The sequence below is a fragment of the Helicoverpa armigera genome, chromosome 27 (assembly GCF_030705265.1).
Source record: "Helicoverpa armigera isolate CAAS_96S chromosome 27, ASM3070526v1, whole genome shotgun sequence".
Taxonomy (NCBI): Eukaryota; Metazoa; Arthropoda; class Insecta; order Lepidoptera; family Noctuidae; genus Helicoverpa; species Helicoverpa armigera.
Window position 1 is genome coordinate 3,970,292 of NC_087146.1, and position 20,124 is coordinate 3,990,415.

A 20,124-nucleotide genomic window follows, 5' to 3' on the forward strand; every position below is an offset into this window, starting at 1 on the left:
TCTTTATGATTCTGTTTTATTAAGTCCATCTTCTCATTAAGATTTATAGGAAATTATCACATGACCCCTCCTGTTGTGGGTTAGCAGCTGGGAAGTTAGACTATCGAAGCAATTATAGATCCGGGTAGGGGTATAACTTCCGCCGGGACGCGGGCGAAACTGCTAGTTTTTAATGAAAATGGTAATAACAATGAATAACAGAGTGTGAAGTCACATTCTTCCCTGACCTCAAAACTGTAGCAACAAAAAAAACTTCCAATTACCTAATACAATATTTTTTTTATTATAATCCACCATACAATCATTGAAAAAGTACACACAACCACTACAAATCGAAAGATCAAGACCTTCGTGTAGAAAAAATGTTTTATTTCCTAAATTAAAATATATATACATATTCGTATAAGTACCTTATGTAGTTAAGTACCTTTAACTAAACATTCTTAAACTTATGAGATAAGCTAAAGGCTGCTAACTGCAAAAATATATTGAGATCTTTACCTACATACGAAATGTGCTGATTTTCACACATTTTTAAAGCTGATATCAGACGCTCCATTTTGCGTTAATTTTCGCCTTTAATTCGTCACCTTTCACTCGAAATGAAATGTTTAAAACACAAATTATGTATTGTCTGTTCATAAAATTATGTTTATTAATGTTTATTTCGTATTTGTAGTTCTTCCATTTACCACTGTAGGACCGCACTTAAGCGACACTCCGCGGCAGTGGAGCGATGCGACACGTAACGACACTATAGGTATACCGCACTTGAACTGCAGTGCTGCGACTGTTTGCAGCAAATTTTGTCTGTCACTTTTTTTATTCTAAGTCTACCCACATAAATTTAAGAAATCACATTGGCTTTCCCATACTATTACTTACTAAAAAGTTGATGAAAATAAATATCTTGTACCAACTCAGAAAGATGTATGAAATTTACTTACTCGATACTCCCATTTCCTCGCCAATTTCCCTCCAAATGTTGTTTTTCCTAAGAGAATTCATATAATGTTCATTTTGATGATCATATATCTCAGGATACTGACTGACTAACATAATTAATTTCTCTTCGTCGAAAGCCATTCCAAACACGACTTCTCGTTTAAACCAAAACTTGAAAAAAGTGAAGTGTCGCGTCGCTTGCTATATTGCACTTAACGGCAGCGGAACTACGCGACGCGACAGGTTGCGACACTTTTGGTCAGTTGCCCAACTTTGTCGCTGAGTGTCGCGTCGCGTAGTTCCGCTGCTGCATAGTGCGTTATACCTCATACAATTTCTTACAACTAATATTTTGTCGTTACGTGTCGCGTCGCGCAGTGTCGCTAAGTGCGGTCTTGCCTTTAAACTGCAAGAAATTATGTTTTATTTGCTCATATTTTTTTAAAGTTTTTTTTCTCTTTTTTACAAAAACATTGAGATTTTAAAATAGCATGTAAACTGAATTTAAAGCGAAGTGTCTGATATCCACTTTATGTCACACTAGACGCATTTTCAGATTTTATACTAAAAAAAAAGCACATGAAAAAATCGATATCGCTGGAATATATCGATTCATGTGACATTTCATTATACACCTTTATTTTTCGTTATTTTGTATATGAACAAAATTACAAACTTAGAGGATAAAACTTATTTTTAATAATAAAAGTATTTCCTAAATTTATTTATAAGAGAGAAAAAATTGGGCTAAATAATTACGTAGGTACGTAGTCTGTACAAAAATAAGTAAAAATTCTGCTTACAAAAAAATAAGTTTTTGGTATGCAATTATAATGTGTAAAAAACAAAATTGAGCTAAAAATATTAATACGAAGTTTTAAAAAAATCGTGCGATTTATAAAATGTTCATAAATATAATCATAATTTCCTTTGGCATAAAGTTGTTTCTTCAGTCTTCTTAAAGCCGGGTCTGAAAATATAAATTGTAATTTTGTTATGTAAAATCTGTTAAATATTTTTTTGCAAACATAAACACATCTTCAAATCAAATCATCTAAAAATATATCAATTTCAAACATTCTAAAAAACACAAAAAACTTCGGAATAAAATATATTTTTTTTAATTCAGTTAGCACATACACATGTATCTAAAATATATACCTATTTTAGATTGTCACATAAAACATTTAGGATGAATTGCACCATTTAACTATAACGATAACCAAACCATAACCAGCCGTATACTTGCCGCCCATTGGTCAAATCGGCTATTCCATCATCCTCCGAGCCTTTTTCCTAACTATGTTGGGGTCGGCTTCCAGTCTAACCGGATGTAGCTGAGTACCAGTGCTTTACAAGGAGCGACTGCCCTATTTGACCCCCTCAACCCAGTTACCCGGTTGTCGGTTATCGTTATAGTTGAATGGTGCAACTCACTTAAGCATGCAACATATAAGACCCGTACTTACTTGAAATCACCAATCACCATGTGATTAACACAAGAAACACAAGTGCTGTTTACAAGCTTTCAAAAATATACTTTTGTGCCAATAATTTGTGTTTTCCCCGAAGATGTGTAGATTGAGGTAGAATGTCGGTACAGTTTGTGTCCAAGTAAATGAAATTTTGAAAGTAGATGTAAGATCAGAAATTGTCAAGAAGTATTTTTTTTCTATCAGAAATTAATGTACTTTCTTCAGCCATAAATAAATTTAATAATTCCAAAAAATAAAACCGGCTTCAATAGTATGACTCCAACCTTTTCCTGTCTGACAAATACTATGCTGAAAATCGCATCAATCAGTTTTGTCAATAATAAGATATAGGTTTAACGCTCACAAACTCACATATTTAGGTTAAACTGGGAACCTACATTCTTGAAGCCGGATGAAAAAAAAACTGTGTGTTCGGTTTTGGATGTCATGAAATTTTTACATTTATTTTTCTCTTTCTGGGTTATAAAATAAAACGAAAAACATTGGAAATACGCATTTAATTCAAATATTTTCTCGCGATATACAGATAAGTACACAGGATACAAATACATTTATTTATCGACATATAAGGGTACAGCACTAGCAAAGTTTCAACAAGTTACAAAACGTTTTGTACAATTACATTATTATTACACAACAATCATTGGGATATCAAGTACTAGCTCACAAATTAAATACGCATAAAAAAAATATGAATACAAGAAAAACGGATTTTACAAATAGCGGTCATGATTTTGTAATCCATTTAGCATAGAACTTAGATATTTTCATCTATACTTTGTGTAAAAAATGTGCCTAAAATAATGCACCAAACAGACAGACATGTGTTGCTGGGGAGTTTGTTGCGCCACTTCTTCTTCCCGGCAAAAACACATAGGAAGTGGTGAAGGGTGGGCGTTTTGGGGGCTGTCTTTGTATCTTTTTGACGTTCTAAAAGTGATTACTTTCAGCCTAATTTGATTGAATGATTTTGTTTTTTTGAATAAATGTTGGCATATACAAATCCCAATAAAAGTTTTAATAGAAGTATTTGAAAGGATTCTAATGTAAACTAAAACTTGATACCCCATTTCCTAAAACTACAGAACATTGATTACATATCGGTGGAATATTTCAAATGGACCAATAATTGTTTAAAAAATAAATACTGATTTAATTACTACGATTAATTAATTAATTAATACAATTTAATCAACTGTCGTATGCCGTTAAAATTATTTAATGATTAACCAATTTTCCCGATGGAAAATTGATGCAAAAACAAAGAAATAAAATATTATGATTTTATTGGATTCACTGTTAATTAACGGTAAATTTAATAACCATCTTTCCGTAGATTTTCGATCAGAGATTTAGTTTTGATATTTGCTCAATGTCATTACGGATAGATAGGTACTATATAAATTCAAAGTAAAACTGTTTTCTGTGTTTTAAATGTAAAACACACACAGTCAACAAGATAAAGCCGAATAACAGTGTTTTACATATTGCAATACTATATCTATTCATATTTATGAATAGGAAATTAAGTTTTAGATTGCAATAACTTGCATATAGGGACATCCAATCATGTTGTATGAAGTAAGAATGAAAGTCCCCATAAACCTCAGTTACTAGGCTCGTTGCATAAACTATCTTATGCATTCTCATGAACTCACATAACAATATAAAATATAAGCAGAACTTTCATTGAGATATTAAACATTAAAGTTGATACGAAAGCCTATTGTGTGACTGTGCATAAATTCTATGCGCAGTATTATATAATTAAAATTATTGCAAATAGTATGCATTTAACAAGGGACTGAGATGTCATCATCTCCCGAGCCTTTTCCCAACTATGTTGGGGTCGGCTTCCAGACTTACTGGATGCAGCTGAGTACCAGTGTGACATATGGAGCGACTGCCCAAGGTACTAAGATGTATTGTTGGGAAATTCAATTTTGAGCAAAGTAGAGTGGGACCTCTTAATGGTTGCAGTTTCGAAAACAATCATTAAATATGTTTTGTGAACTACATAGTACGTTAACGTTATGGAAGTTTACATACTTCAAAATACATTAAGTATATTTCATAAATTGATTTACCTAGAATCAGATGTTTTTTTTACGTATAGCACAAATAATATTTTTGAAAGATCATGAGGAACGCCACATATTAAAAAAAATGCGTGGAAAAATCATTTTTCTGACAAAAAATATTTATTTTGTAGAATGATTTTTAATTTAATTATGATATTGAACATAAAAAGGCTAATTTAATTTGTATAATTCGACAGATGATTGATTAATTTTTAAATTGCGTATTGCTATAAGCGCTTACAATACGATATACATTTTCAACATTTTAATATTTTTGTACCATACATTTGAGTTAGTAAAAAATATATCCTGAGTAACTTAACTAAGTGAATTAAAATGAAAATATAATTAGAATGAAAATTATGAAATAAAGAAATAAAATGAGCATGATTATTTTACTAAATAGAAAATAAGATTGGTCTACTTAAAAATTAAAAGAATGATACTGGTTATGAATCATAAACTACAAAATGTTTTGTATAAATTAATTTTGTAAGTTTATAATATTATAAAAATCAGATCTAAAATAGTTAAAATCAGTCTATCAAAAGAACTAAACATGAAAAGTAAAACGTAACATAAGTGATGACAAAAATAAAATTTAAGTAAAACTTTATATTCGAATACTAGTTGAAATTAACTATTACAGTTTTATAAATAAAATATTAAATGACCCTTTTACAAAACAGTAGAACATAAAATTACGTGTATTGCTGTTTTGAAAATAATTTAATAAGTCATTTTTTATAATGGCTGCATAGATTAAGAGCATAGTAATAAAGCCTTAACCTTTCTCTTTAATATAGAGTAATACGTATAGATTCTAAATGAGTAGAAAATTCGATTATTAATTAACTCAAATGGAAAATAGTTGATTTCAACAGTAACAACGTTTAAATTGTAATAACTTAACGTCTTAAGACAAACACCGATTAAGAGTAATTACGTCTAAAATAACATAATAGGTAACTAGACTGCATATATTTTGACTTGAACCGATCGAAGTTGAAAGTTGAATTAAAATTATGACGTCCAAGGCCGATTTCACCCATGGCGGCTGTTCTCATTTAAGGAGATCAGCCAGCTGCGCAGGACATATTATAGTGCACTAGCATTTGCGCAGACACAGGTGCATTTACTATTCCTTCACTCTCATAGCCCGACGGGACGGCAATCCGACACAATGCTGAATAATGTCTTGAATGTCGAATATCTGGGTCTCAGTATTTTGTATAGCTTAAAGGCGTTCAGAAATATGAAGTCTAGTTACCTAACATGTTAAATATTTGTATAACAGGCAAGAAAATATAGTTGCCCCATATAAGATTAAAAAATACTGATTTGGAGTACATAATTAAACAAAGAATAAACTAAGACGAACTTTTTTGCACCTTCCTTTTTCAAATTATAGATTCCACGATATTATTCCTAACTAACGTATTTTATTGATATTTTTGAATGGCACCTACTATACTATTTTATTTGGAAACTTCTAGTAGCTTTTATTTCATAATCATAATTTATTCGTAGTATTAATGAAGTGTCATATCATCATCATAATTAACGCACTGTCGTATTAATCAGCTGTAGTATTAATCAATTGTCATATTAGCATTTTGTATTACAATTTTAGAATTAGGTACCATTCAAAATATTAAAATTAACAACAATGGCAGTGGGTAGATTCTTATTCTAATAATAATATATCGAGTAATATAATTTTAATGATACAATTACTTTAAAGATGGCAACTCGCTGCTTCAAAAGTTTTGGCTACGTTGGGATTCGAGACATTTTTACTTGGCCTTACTCAAACTTAAATAAATCTCATTTACAATATATCAGAGAAGAAAAATGATTTGACTGCTTGTATGTCGCTAATTATAAAAAAAAGAAAATAATTGTGTCTCGCGTATATCTGCGCTCCGACATACAAAGGGTCAAGGTACCTATTGGTTTTCAGACTTCCATTACGATTTAAATGTAATTTCCTTAAAAATTAACAGATTACGTACTTCGTATAAACTGTAGAAACTTAATTAAAATTCCTGAACATTTATTAAATGGTTTATCAGGCTACGTCTCAGTGGTACGAGAAAGAAATAAACTATATGATATTAAAGCAGATTCAAGAGAACTTAAGTACATTCAAGGTCACCAACGGGATCAATAGATACGGGAATGGTATATTCATATTGTATTCATTGTATCAAATATGTTTTTCTTGTTGTTGGTTTATTTATTAATTTCACCTCTCTTCATTTAAACAAATATAAGTTCTTGTTATAGATTTAGTCCTTTGTTCATTTGATTCGATCAAACGGAGTGCGTTTCAAAATATTTTATGTTTCTTATATACATCAAATTGCAAGCATATTGATTCTTCTTATGTAAAAGTAACTGATCTAGGGTTGTGTCGTTTTTCTAGACATGTCAATGAAATATGAACTTTTAGGGTATTTAGATAAGACACAAATATCTTTCGACCTGCTCTAAAATTCCGCTGGTGAGTCTTTCAAATATTTTTTGATGTTCAGTGGCCATCTTTAGTAAAGCACCGAATACAATACTGATTTCAACGTTTACATTTAAGCTTCATAACAGTTAAATATAATTAGCAGATACATAATAATTTGTACTCATTTATTGCAATATAATTCTTATCGAAGAATTTATAATTTTCTAGTTAAATTGTGTATAATTTTTCTAATTTATTTGACCGTTTGAATAGGCCTAAGTCTTTGTTCTTGAGATTTCTAATTAGTATAATTTTTGTGCCATTATCAATCCTTCATCAGTATAATCCTTCATCCGTCCCATTACGTAAAACTGGCTAATAATTTGACCCATTTTACATATATGCCAATTTATTTAACTCCCTTTAACTCGTGTTTATTTTCACAATCTAATTCGGCAGTTATCAATCAATAACATTTTTTGAACTGACAAACTTCTAAACCTACGAAACACGTGAGCTAAATTACTGCGAATTTCAATAATAAATCTATCTATTGTTTTGCGATAACAGATGGAAATTTGACATAAATTATACGAAGCTTATGCCAAAATTCAATCTTCAATCCAAAACTACGAATCGGTTATTGAAATCCACAGTTGGTCTCCATGGCTCTTGAGCTTTTCAACGATTATATTGCAATAAATCTACAAAAATTAGTTGCGAAATTGCTTGGATTAACTTATAACTAACATGGTTCCTCTTCATCTTCTCTGGTGTGTATTTCATAACTTGATATTGTAATCCTTGAAGTTTCAGATCTTAAGTGTGTCATTTCCACCTGTCACGATAAAATTGTGGTCAGTTTGTGAAGTTTTCTTTTAAATGTAATGTAGAAGTGAAGGATTTTTTAAATTGAATGTGTGTTAAGAAGAATATAGTTCCATTGTATAATGAAATAATTAATCATCTCAATATTTTAGTAACAGTGTTTAGATTGGTAGAAAGGAGAACGAATCCTATAAGTTATGTGTATTATTAATACGATATTAAATTATCTAATCCCATACAACTAAGTATTCTATCAATGTTATTATCCATGTCGTAGGAAAATAATAGAACCATTATTTCTTTTAAATTCAATTAAACGTCCAATATACTTATTTCAAAATCAAAATTACATGAGGCAGCCCCTAAAAACGACTGTCCTTTGCCACTTCCTATGTGCTTTTGCTGGGGAAAAGTGCCGCATGTATTAATAATTTTACTATTTTCCTACGATTTAACCATAATTAAATTATATGATACAATATTAAAATCTTACCTTTGCAAGCGGTTATCCGTTAAAAAAACTAGTTTTATCATTATTTGCTTTAAGCCAGCCATAGGTAAGCTTTAAGCATGATTTCTACCAATTTAGTAAGTTTTAATAGGATGAATGACATTAGTTTCCTAATCAGGCAATTATCTACGGTAGGTACTATTTTTAGTATGCTTATCTACTCATTAATTACCATTGACATATGACCAGTGAATTTTTATACGGGCAACTATAAATAACACGTGTTACGTGTACTTTCTTCAAATTAGTAGGATAAATGGTATGATATACTTCTTACAAACTAAATGCTATATAATATAATAATGTATATTGACAATATTTCATGCATACCAACTATTTCATTGCTACATGAGTATTCTAGGGATTATAAATCAAATTTTGTTACGGTGTCAGTACTATGGTTATTATGATAAAATCTAATAGTTATTTTGCACTTGATACTTAAATACCGTGATACGAGAATTTGCAGGTAAACAATTAATGTATAGTTATGTTAAGAGAACGTGGACGGATGAATAAATAAATCTCGGGACACCTTCTCACACACGGTCTGTTAGCCCTAAGGTAAGTTACTAATTAACGTGTTATGAAATAATAAGGGACTTTTGGAAAATCTTCTGAAAAGCCGTTTTTACTGAGAGGTTTATACAAAAGTTCAGAACAAACCTACATTGACGGCAATCGTTTAACGGTAACTGAACGAACTCATAAAAAGGACCAAAAATATTAATAAGTATCCATATTTTTTCTCAAATGTTTATTCTACATGTCGGTCGTTTTAAATAGTTAACAACAACAAAATATACATTATTGATATATAGTAACAACGATGAGAAACGTAACAGTTTATACACACCAGACTACGTTTTTGTAAGGGTGACCAGTGGACACAAATAATTTTCTACCAATTTTTACTAATATAATAGATTTTGCTAGGATTAATTTGTGATGTTCAATTCCTTTATTTTGTTTGGCATAGTTCTAAAAATGGCACTAATTAACTATGCCAAAACGTCATATAATTCCTTAAATTTTTTTAAGAAACGATATTTTTATCATCTGCCTAGCCTTTTCCATTTAATTAATAGTTGATGGTGATATGACACTTGACGATTATTTTCAGTGGATAAGACAGTTTTAATCTGTTTGTATGGGTACTAAAAGTACCTCTCCTGGGTAATCTAAAACAGACTTCATTTATTTACCTGACTTTGAGATAGCTTTGAACTGGAATAGATTTTGAATAAGATTTCAAATGTTTATTTGAATTAAAGTCGCTTACTAATATGTGAATATCACATATTTACTACAAATTATCATCATGATATTAAAACAGTTAATAATTTTAACTAATGCAACATTAAATTGAGATTTTACACTAATAAATATTATAATTTGTACTGTACTAGTGATCCTATGTTGAACACATTTTAATATTTATTTATAATCGAATACCAATGAATGGTCACCACTTACAAAAAGGTTTAAATTTAGATAACGATCTGTAAGCACTTTTACAATTATCTGAATATAAAGCGGCGCCCAGACGCGTGTATCGTGTAACGTAACGCGAATGCTACGTGTGGACGACACTATGAGCATTACTTGTAACGCTCGCGCCATCGACAGTCGGTTTTATCGCGAACATAAAAGCTCGCGTAGCTTTTGAATACAACCGATTCGCGTTAAGTTCGTGTCGCCAGCACTGTTGACAATAAATTACACGTTACAGACGTCTGGCCCCGACATAACGAACAAGTCTATTCTACGTATTAAAATGGTCTGTGTTATAACTATATACTTGTTTTTAATTCCGATTAATAAACATTTATTATGCGAATTTGTTTTAAATATAATTGCATACATTTGACCAGAGCCTTGCCTAATAAGCGTAAGGTCAAAAATGTATTAAACATTAATATTTTATAACTTGATTTATAGGTAAAAATACTTACAGATCTCATACAGTTTCATAAATATTATTACACTCACATGAAAGCGGATTATATGTATTTCAAAAGCGAACAACGAATTGCTTCTGTTAACTGACAACCTTCATTTTATTATTAGCAATACATTAAACGGAAGTAATAAATACGATAGTGGTAGATTTTGGTCGACTTGTGTTGGCAACACTGGATCTCGTGGCAGTTAAAAAAAAGGAAGTTCTGGTTGTAACTGTTTTTCTTTTATTTTGTACAACGCATTTGATATGATTCCTTAAGTACGACTGGACGCGAATATATGCAGTACTCAAAAATACAAATTAATGATATCTGTTCTTGAAATGACTACGGGCAAAACCGGCTATCATGAGTAGTATGCTTTTACTTTATCTCTTTGGTATAGCATTAAATTGTAATGTCGTATTTCTTGTGTGCTTTATATCGATGTTTAATAAGATTAACCGTTTGTCATATTCGATACGACAAATACGACAGACGATTAATATATATTTTTTTACGTTGAGCGATAGCAAGCCGGTTTTTACAGGGTGTGCGAAGTTGTGCCATATAGATATTCGAATACGCAAGTTCACACATACTTTTTTCATCATAACACCCTGTATATAAGTCCCTATCTTCGCTAATATGTGTCGAGATCAGTCGATTGCTGTATATGATTAGATGAAGTCAGTCGAGACCTTTATTTTGGGACTTATTTATTAGCTTGCTATTTATTTAATGAAGCAAATAAAAATAGACAAAATATTTTCATGAAAACTTTATATAGGATTTTAATGAAAGTTATGACAAAAAATCTTTACATTATTGATAGATAAATACTCAAAACGTCAAACGTATAGGGGTGTCAAATGTTTTGTGCAGTTGACAGCTGCGAGTTTTCAAGGGAAAATACCGTTGTTTGTACTGACTGGCAGCAACTGTCAACTGCACCAAAAAACGGTCAGACCATACTTAATTGTATTTCTGTGAGAGTTATATTAAAGAATTTAACGAATCAATTATTCAAACACTAATAAATAAGTCCCAAAAGTACAAAAAATACAATTAAAATTATTACTTACTACAATAGCTACGTAGTCTAAAAAACATTTTTTTTGTTAATAAAAAAATGGGTCCGTTCTTTTGGCAATTTTAAATATTTTCAAAAAACTGCGTTTATACATCAACTAGCGATCCATTTCACGATATGAATATCAACAAGACATTTGCAACACTTATTTTTAAAAAGTTACACCAGCAGATACCACGAAACAGATATTATTGCTAAGAATTTTATTACAAAAAAAAAATGAGACATTAGGCATGACGATTGAAAAAAAACGTAATCAGTCCGTCTGTTATAACTCTAAAATAATGGACAAGTATTTTTTTTTTCTCTCGCAGATTAAAAACGACGAAAATACAACACGTTTTGAATTTTTGTTTTTTTTTTTTTATTATTAAAGTATTTGCACAGAATATGAGTAGGTATACAAGATGACACAATAGTTAACAGAATCGTCATATTCTACCTGGAACAGGTGTACAAATTTATGATACAGACCGAATAAAGGTCCTGTTGTTAATTGTAAAACACACATTATATAAACCTAAGATATAAAAGTGAAATAAACGAAAGATTACAAAAGCAATTAGAACATGAAATAAATTATTCAAAATTAAATGTATATATATGTATATCAACATTACAAAGACTTATCTTTTAAAAATTCTGAGTAACTATAATAACATTTTTTTATCAATAGTTTTTTCAATTGTTTTTTAAATAAATTTACATTAAGATCCTTCAAGAAGCTTGGCAAACGATTAAATATTATAGGTGCTGTACAAAATACGCTGTTATGCATAAGCGTCGTTTTGGACCCCCTCACACGTAATTTGGTCTTATCTCTTCTACTGCGATTATTCACATCGCTTAATTTTTCAAAAAGATGTGCGTTGGACTTAACAAATACTGCACATTCAAAAATGTACAATGACGGCAGTGAAAGAATTTTATTTTGTATAAAATATGGTTTGCAAGATTCAGTGCTTTCCAGACCAAACATTGCTCTGATACACCTTTTTTGGGATTTAAAGACTGATTCTTTGTTTGTAGAATTACCCCAAAAAATTATACCGTAACGCAAAAGTGAGCCAGCTAACCCGTGGTAAGCAGTAATTAGTGCATTTGTATTAAGGACGGGTGCTATTTTATAAAGTGCGTAGACGGATTTATGAATTTTTTTATTAAGACCTTCAGTATGAGCCTTCCAATTTAGATTCTCATCTATTATCAGGCCTAGATATTTAGATGTGCCGACTCGATTAATTGGTTTATTTTTATAATGAATATTTAGATCATCTGGCTTTTTGCGTTGATTAAATAGCATGATTTTAGTTTTTTCTATGTTTATTTTAAGGTTATTACTGTCTAGCCATGTAACTATTGATTTTAGAGTATTATTTATATCACATTCGTAGTTGAGCTTATTAGTACAGTGGATGGTAACTGTGCTGTCATCAGCAAATAATGACATATGATGACTTGTAATGTGTGGTAGATCATTAATATAGATTATAAATAGTAGGGGACCAAGTACACTTCCTTGTGGAACCCCATATAAAACTGTTCGATAATGTGAATTATATGTTATTTCTTTCTTAGTTTTAGGATCAACTCTAGAAATTGTTGTGAATTGTTTTCTATTTGTTAAATATGATTTAATTAGATTTAGTATATTGCCTCTTATTCCATAGGCGTTTAATTTGTCAAGCAGAATAGCGTGATCTACGTAATCAAATGCCTGGGTCATGTCACAATATATGGATGATACGGGTATTTTTTTATCCACACTTTGCATCACGTCATTTAGAAAATCATACAGCGCCATATTTATTGTTCTGTTCTTTCGAAATCCATTCTGATGTTTATTTATTATGTTAAATTTATCTAAGTATTTACACATTTCTCCATATATATATTTTTCTATAATTTTGAGATTACCGGTACTAATGCTATAGGTCTGTACGAATCCATTAAGATTTTATTGCCTCTTTTATATAACGGTTTCACAACAGCAATTTTTAAGTCTTGAGGAAATACACCTTCACTTATGCATAGGTTTATAATGTAACTTAGATGTTCGCTGACGTTTTCACTGACAAATTTTAAAACTTTTGTGGATATTTCATCATAGCCAACACAAGCGGTATTTTTAAGAGATTGTATTATTCTGTGTATATCTATATGAGTGCTAGGAGCCATGAACATGGAGTTGTTGTAAGTGGAAATGTTTGTCAAAGTCTGTTTACCCGCTTGAGGAATTGGTTTAATTTTTTCAATAAAGAAATTATTGAAAGCTCTTGCTATAGCACGAGGATCAGATTCTACTTTATTATTTATGTTAAGAGCTGTGGCTATACTTTTAGGTCCATTCAGCTTATGTCTATTTATTATATCCCAAGTTGCTTTGGATTTATTGGATGACGACTTAATTTTATATGAGTTTTGGGCGCGTTGCGTTAATTTTATTATTTTTTTATATTTTGGTACAAAATAGAAAAAATAAATAATAAAGAATAATGATAACTTAAGTTCAAATTAGTGTCCAGAATGTATGCATATTCATATGTATTATTGTCCATATATAACATGTTGTTGAAAGTTTCCAATCTTGAGTTATATAGTATGTTAAAGCCATTATTGAATTTGTACGTTGGCAATGAAATAATTATATTTGTATTAGTTATATCCAGCAGGGTACTTCTAATGTGTGTTATTAAATCGAAGTAGGATTTTGTGGTTTTAAAATCTTCCTCGCCGATCATTATTATACAGTAATCCTGTTTAGTGTAATTCCGGAGTTTTGACTGTATATCCTGCAGAAGATGGATAATACTAACATTCGGTGTGAGATAATGACAGACATAATAGTTCTCTCGAAAATAGTCTTCTGCCAAACTTAATATATTCTTATTTGTCTTATTAGTACTTAGAATACATAGATTATTTTTCACTTTATTTTTGTTGACATCTTTGGTCTGTTCATTTATGGCTTGTGACGCCATCTGTGGACTGGAATGTGAAGTGATTGTTTTTTGTTCATTATATGATTTAGCAACTTTTTCTGTGGATGTTATGATTGAATCAGTTTGAGTTTGTTTATTGTTGCATGATGCCTGTTTTTGACGTTTTGCCCCATTTTTTTTAGGTGTTGGAGATTGTTTTGGACTAATAGCTATTTGTTTGTAGAGTGAGTTTTTTCGACACAGTTTTTCGTTCTCCTCTTTTAGTTTAAGATTTTCATGGCTTAAAATGTCTATTTCTTCGTTTGCACTACATAGTTTAATGGATAGCTCATCAATTTGTTTCTTTAGTTGAGTAATTAAATCGATGTCCTCATCGTCAGACATCTCCGGCATACTACATACAGTGCCATCTAGCGTGCAGCTGTTAAAACTTTCATCCAAATGTTTATCAGAGTTTGAGTGTGCTCTAACTCGTCTAACGGTAACATTATCGATATTATTCATAGTGTTGTATGTAGTTCTAGTATTTGTCACTAGATGTCTTAGACACAGTATCTATATGTGACACTAGATGTCACTCTATTAAATTCTGTGATGTTTACACAGTGACTTGTAATTATTGACTTTTTTCTCTCTTTATAAATATTAAAAAAAAAGAAAGAAATTCCACTATGAGATTACCTGCCGTCACATATATTATTGTAGTAATATACTGCAAAGTCAGTTTATGCACATTTAAGCAGTGTCACTAAATAATTTCAGTTTTGTTTAACACAGCACATAACATTGCTTATATTGTCACTTTGCACTTGAATTCTAAGGAGATAACACTAATTATCGTTAACAGTCAATTTCTGTACGCAGTTATACTGTTTATTCATAAATTTATGCACAGTTACTATTTATTTACATTTATCAAATACGGAGCTGATACTATTAATAAAATCAAACACTACCCTCTTTGATATGCTCTCTATGTTACGTCGAATATTACATAAACGTGACATCACAAACTCCCACTCTCAAACTTGAATGCCATAATTTATCTCGGTATTTTTTTACAGCCTTACTACAAAAACTTTAAACATCTGTTGAACACTTGTCTAACAAAAGTGTCGCTGCAAAAAGGACCTTATTTTAACGTCATCATCTGACAACAACAGATGTTTACTAAACATTTTACCGTCTTACCACAAAAACTTTTAAACGTCAGTTTAAGACTTGTCTAAAAAACTGTCAAATTATGACGTAGACATATGGTTCATTTTACAGCCACAATTTTTTTAGACAAGTGTAAAACAGGTGTTTAAGTTTCAGTAGTAAAGCCATTGAAGTTTAGTTAATAAAAAATACGTGTCCAATATTTTTTGGTAAAAGACGGACTAATTAGCATCACTATTTCAACCCTGTCGTCACGCCATTTCTGCGCCATTAATTTTTCAAAAACAAAAGCTTTCATTTTCGCATTCCTCAAAATGGAAGCACCCAAATTTTGTTATCTATACTTTTTAAAGAGATTGCCATGACGAAAAAACTTTCCTAAAAAGCTAGCGTTGTAAAAACAGAGTTATAAGCGTTATAAATATTGTTTTTTTATGATCATTTGTAATCTTTCTCTACTCTTTCTTTTAGATGCATCTAGAACCCACCGTTAGCAGCGTCCAAGAGGAATAGGCATTCATTAATATTGCGTATGCACTAGAAATCAAATGCACTGTATAATAATATAAGGAAAAATATTAAGTAAGTAGTATATGTAGGCGTGTATGCGCTTGGTGTGACAGAAATTGTTAATAGATTACAAAAAAGGAATTATTTTTTATTGAAAAACGTATTTTACAAATGTATTTAATTTGAAAAATGTCCGAAATATTTAAATTGCAGGCGGTTATTTCTCATAAAATGTCTTTAATGAATTCAAATCAAAAAAAAAAATAAAAAATTTAAAGTTCCAATAAAACACCAAATAACAATTTCTGTCATCGAATGTTACATTAAAAATGAACGGCCAAGTCACATAATCTATAAAATCTTTTGCTTGTCAGTATAAATTCAATATTATATACGAATAATCTGGCATAGCCAAGTCCGATCAACAAAACTACAGAATTTTTGGCGTTCATTTTAACTTTGTATAAAAGCTGTAGCGTGTAAAATGCTTGTTAGTGTGGGTAGTTAGTAAAATCCTTTACCATACACGTGATTATTACATACACTTACCATTTTGAATGCGTATTAGTCAAATCTACTATAGAGGTATAATTTGGGGAAGACGGATAAAGTATTTAACGAAAAACAAAAAAAAAACGAATGAGCAAAATTATTTGAAACAATCTTTTAAAGTGTGAATAGTGTGAAAATAAAAATTAAGCTGTAACATATCTTAAAAAATAATCCGTCTTCCCTATCAAACCAATTAACCCAACTTGTGACCCTTTAAATGAGTCAATCCACCCATATAACGAATCAATCAACCCATAAACGGAATCCATCAACCCATATACTGAATCAATCAACCCATATACCGAATCAATCAACTCATATACTGAATCAATCAGCTCATAAAACTTACCACTTCGCTGGTAAGACAGTTGATGGTGGTTGGTGGGAGGGCTCGCGCGGGCGGCGGCGGGGGCCGGGGAGAGCGTCGGCCGTCGCACGGCGTCGCGCCGCGAGCTGGAGTTATTGGGTAGCCTGGAAATTGCCATTATCATCATCAGCGTTTTTTCTTCTAAAGCTTTTAGTCTTGTTAAGGGGTAATTGGTTGCCCGGGTTACTGGCTCGGCTTGGGGAGGTAGATAGGCAGCCGATCCGTGTAAAACACTGGTACTCAGCTGCATCCGGTTAGACTGGAAGCCGACCCCAACATAGTTGGGGCCTCTGCTCATACAGAGATTGAATGAGTGTTAATCACTACGCCTGCTTAGTGAGGACCGTATTCTTTCCCCGTTATTTAAGAGTTTATTATCCAAGAATCTGAGACCATGTGGGATTCCAACAAGTGGAAAAGAAAAAGAGGTATTCTCTGATTTGGAATCTCATCGGCACACTCGTTGAAAGGCATGCTGTAACCACTAGGCTACCAGTCCACGAGGTATAAGTTCACTCGATCATGTTAAGTCTTCACATTGTGTCTTACCTTGCTCACTACTACTGGATTCAGTGAAGCTAGGCGTGCCCTCCGTCCAAGTTGGAGTAGAACCTTCCACAGACGCGGGCGGCGTCCAGCATACACTGGAAAAATTATTATATGTTATTGTTTAATTACCTATACTCATAGTTGTTGAGTGTGTTTAATGGTAAATATTTGCGAGTGAATGTGTATGTGTGTTCCCCACTGTTTCACTCGTGTCCTAAGAGAGTTACATCCCACACCCGCCAAATAAAAAGTAGCCTAAGTTACTTCTTGTTACATCAGCTAGCTAGTCAGTGAAAGTCCCGTTGTAACTAATAGGAACCAACAAACCGCCAATACCTTGACCTTTAAAAGATATCTTCATTTTTGTAGATTTCATCAAAGTTTAGGTTCTCAGTAATTTATCAGTTTGTGTAAAAGGGAGGATTCTCTCTTCTGTTCCCACAGTCTGAGATTAAATGTGTGAGTGCATTTGTAAACGACTGTATGCAACGACTCATGTAGCCTTTTCGTTTCTCTGTCTGCGTGTATGTCGTGGACTTATCTAATATTAAAGAGGTAAAAAAGTCCTACCTGGCCTCATTACTACGCGCGCTGCTCAACGCAGCAGGCGTCAGTGCGAGCGAAGAGGCCGACGAAGTGGTCATCACACTGGCCGCACTAGACGCCCCGCGACGTCTCCCGGACGCACTCGAAGACGTAGTTGACGAAGAGTTGGTGCGACTGGTTCGAGGAGGTGGTGCTTCTTCGAAGGGGGGCGGAGGCGTTGAGCAACACGACAGCGGAGCACCGCCTGAGGTTTGACTAGCGTTACTACTTTGGCTAGCTGAGGATGTGAGCTGGTTTGGGTATTGATGGTAGGTAATATGGTGGTATGACAAATGAACGGAAGATTCACAGAAAATAATGGTAGCAGCACTTTCACACTGGCGAATTTTCTGATAGTAGGGCTTCAAAACGACGACAAGTAAAACCACCCGATAGAATTTTTAACGTTCGGAAAGTGTCGTGCGTAAAAATACCGAGCGGAAAATCCGCCTGTGTGTAAGCAATGTAACGCTAATTGTAAGCTTACATGATCTTAGGAATTATATATTTTCTTGGCGTTCATTCGTTGCTTAGTTTATGAAAAGGGTAAAAGGCAAAGAAATTATGGTATGTATATGAATTGCAGCAAGATTACACTGAACTGAATTCAACTAATGATTCCATGGTAATAGTAAAAATCAAATAAAGGTTGTATTTTCAAGCAGTGTTGATACTGGCATTATGTACCGTCTAAATTGAAATGTAGCGCACATTATCGCATTCTAAATTAACCGTATACCGTAAATACGGTGGTGGGGCGTGTCATTTCATCTTAGTCGAACTATATATTTCTAGATTTAAATCACAAGGACCAAGAATGTATAAGTATACTATAAAATTTTGCCAATTTTCTAACAGGTTTTATTTGACGTGAGGAATTTTTAGGTCTTTGTAAAGTAAATCTGACTGAATTTTCTAGCTATATGTGAAACAAAATAAAACTGTCTTAGCATGTAAATGTGGGATTTAATAATGAATATAGCCAGTAACTAGGAATAGATATTTCATCTCACGAAAGCGGCTGAGCTACGCTAGTGTGTGTAAATATACATGCACATTGCCCTTGTATGACTTTGCGACTCGACCACTATTGAGCGCTCCTGAGCTTAAGCATACAACGACAATGTGCATGTACAGTCAACTTCAGGTCAGTGGTAACAGTTTTATAGGAAAATCGTACCTATTTCTATTGAGTTAAGGTGCATGACAGTTACCACTGATGTGCAGTCTACCGTACACTTACACACACAAGTATGGGTCGAACATTTTCGTGTAATAAAAAATGTATAAAAGAACAAAAGCTTTGATGTAAGCTGAGGTATTTTCTGTCAAGTAACGAAACTTCAAAAGTGAGAATATCTTCAGTTTAGATATTATTTAAAGCTTCGTCCAGCTTCCAGTGTTGCTATCCTCCGTAGCAAAAAATCTTTCCATAGCTTATATGATTCCAAAACTACAAATATCTGTATAAAATCGACACGTAATATTAATATAAGAAAACTTTTAAAAAGTATTAAAATAATAAAACACTTAAGTTTATTACATAGGTAACTTAAGAATGTCAGAAATAACAAAAATGATCTTTTTCAAGACGCTCAATATGTTAAATGGGAAATATGTATCTACATAACGTCTAATACCCAGTCCGATAAAAATGTGATCTTTTGCTACAACTTTTACAGTTCCTTAGAAAACCGATTCTTAGCCATATAATATCTCACGGAAATCTTTCAGTTTCTTTTGTCAAAAAGTAGACCACATTCTTAGCCAACTGTACCTAAATACTGGTGATTGATGTAGCAACTAAATACTTATATGCAAAATGTGTTAGTCTAAAAGGATGCACTACCTACATACATACATAACATGATAGGAAGGGAAATATAATAAAATTTGAAAAATCCAACGACCGAGCATAATAACGTGAAACTCATTAATAGAAAAAATGGCAGTCAGTACGATTCACAACACAATCTAACACATTTAACATGCTTAACGAAATGTATTTTAATGGCTTTGAGCCTATAGGAAATATCTTCTTAATTATCAATCCATCTTTCGAAATTATTGTCTCATAATTTTTGAAATTCTCAATCTCTTTTT

The 20,124-nt window shown here is 32.0% G+C and overlaps 1 protein-coding gene across 1 annotated transcript; it reads right to left on the minus strand.

Annotated features, from left to right (window-relative positions):
* Nucleotides 1-2,923: 2,923 nt before the first annotated feature.
* On the minus strand, nt 2,924-18,787 carry LOC135118856 (mucin-7-like). The gene is made up of 5 exons (XM_064041909.1): nt 18,761-18,787; nt 18,007-18,272; nt 17,437-17,531; nt 16,870-16,991; nt 2,924-7,818 (listed from the first exon to the last, which is right to left on the minus strand). The coding sequence occupies exons 1-5, from the start codon at nt 18,785-18,787 to the stop codon at nt 7,726-7,728; spliced, it is 603 nt and encodes a 200-aa protein (XP_063897979.1). The 3' UTR covers nt 2,924-7,725.
* Between the last annotated feature and the right edge of the window lie 1,337 nt (nt 18,788-20,124).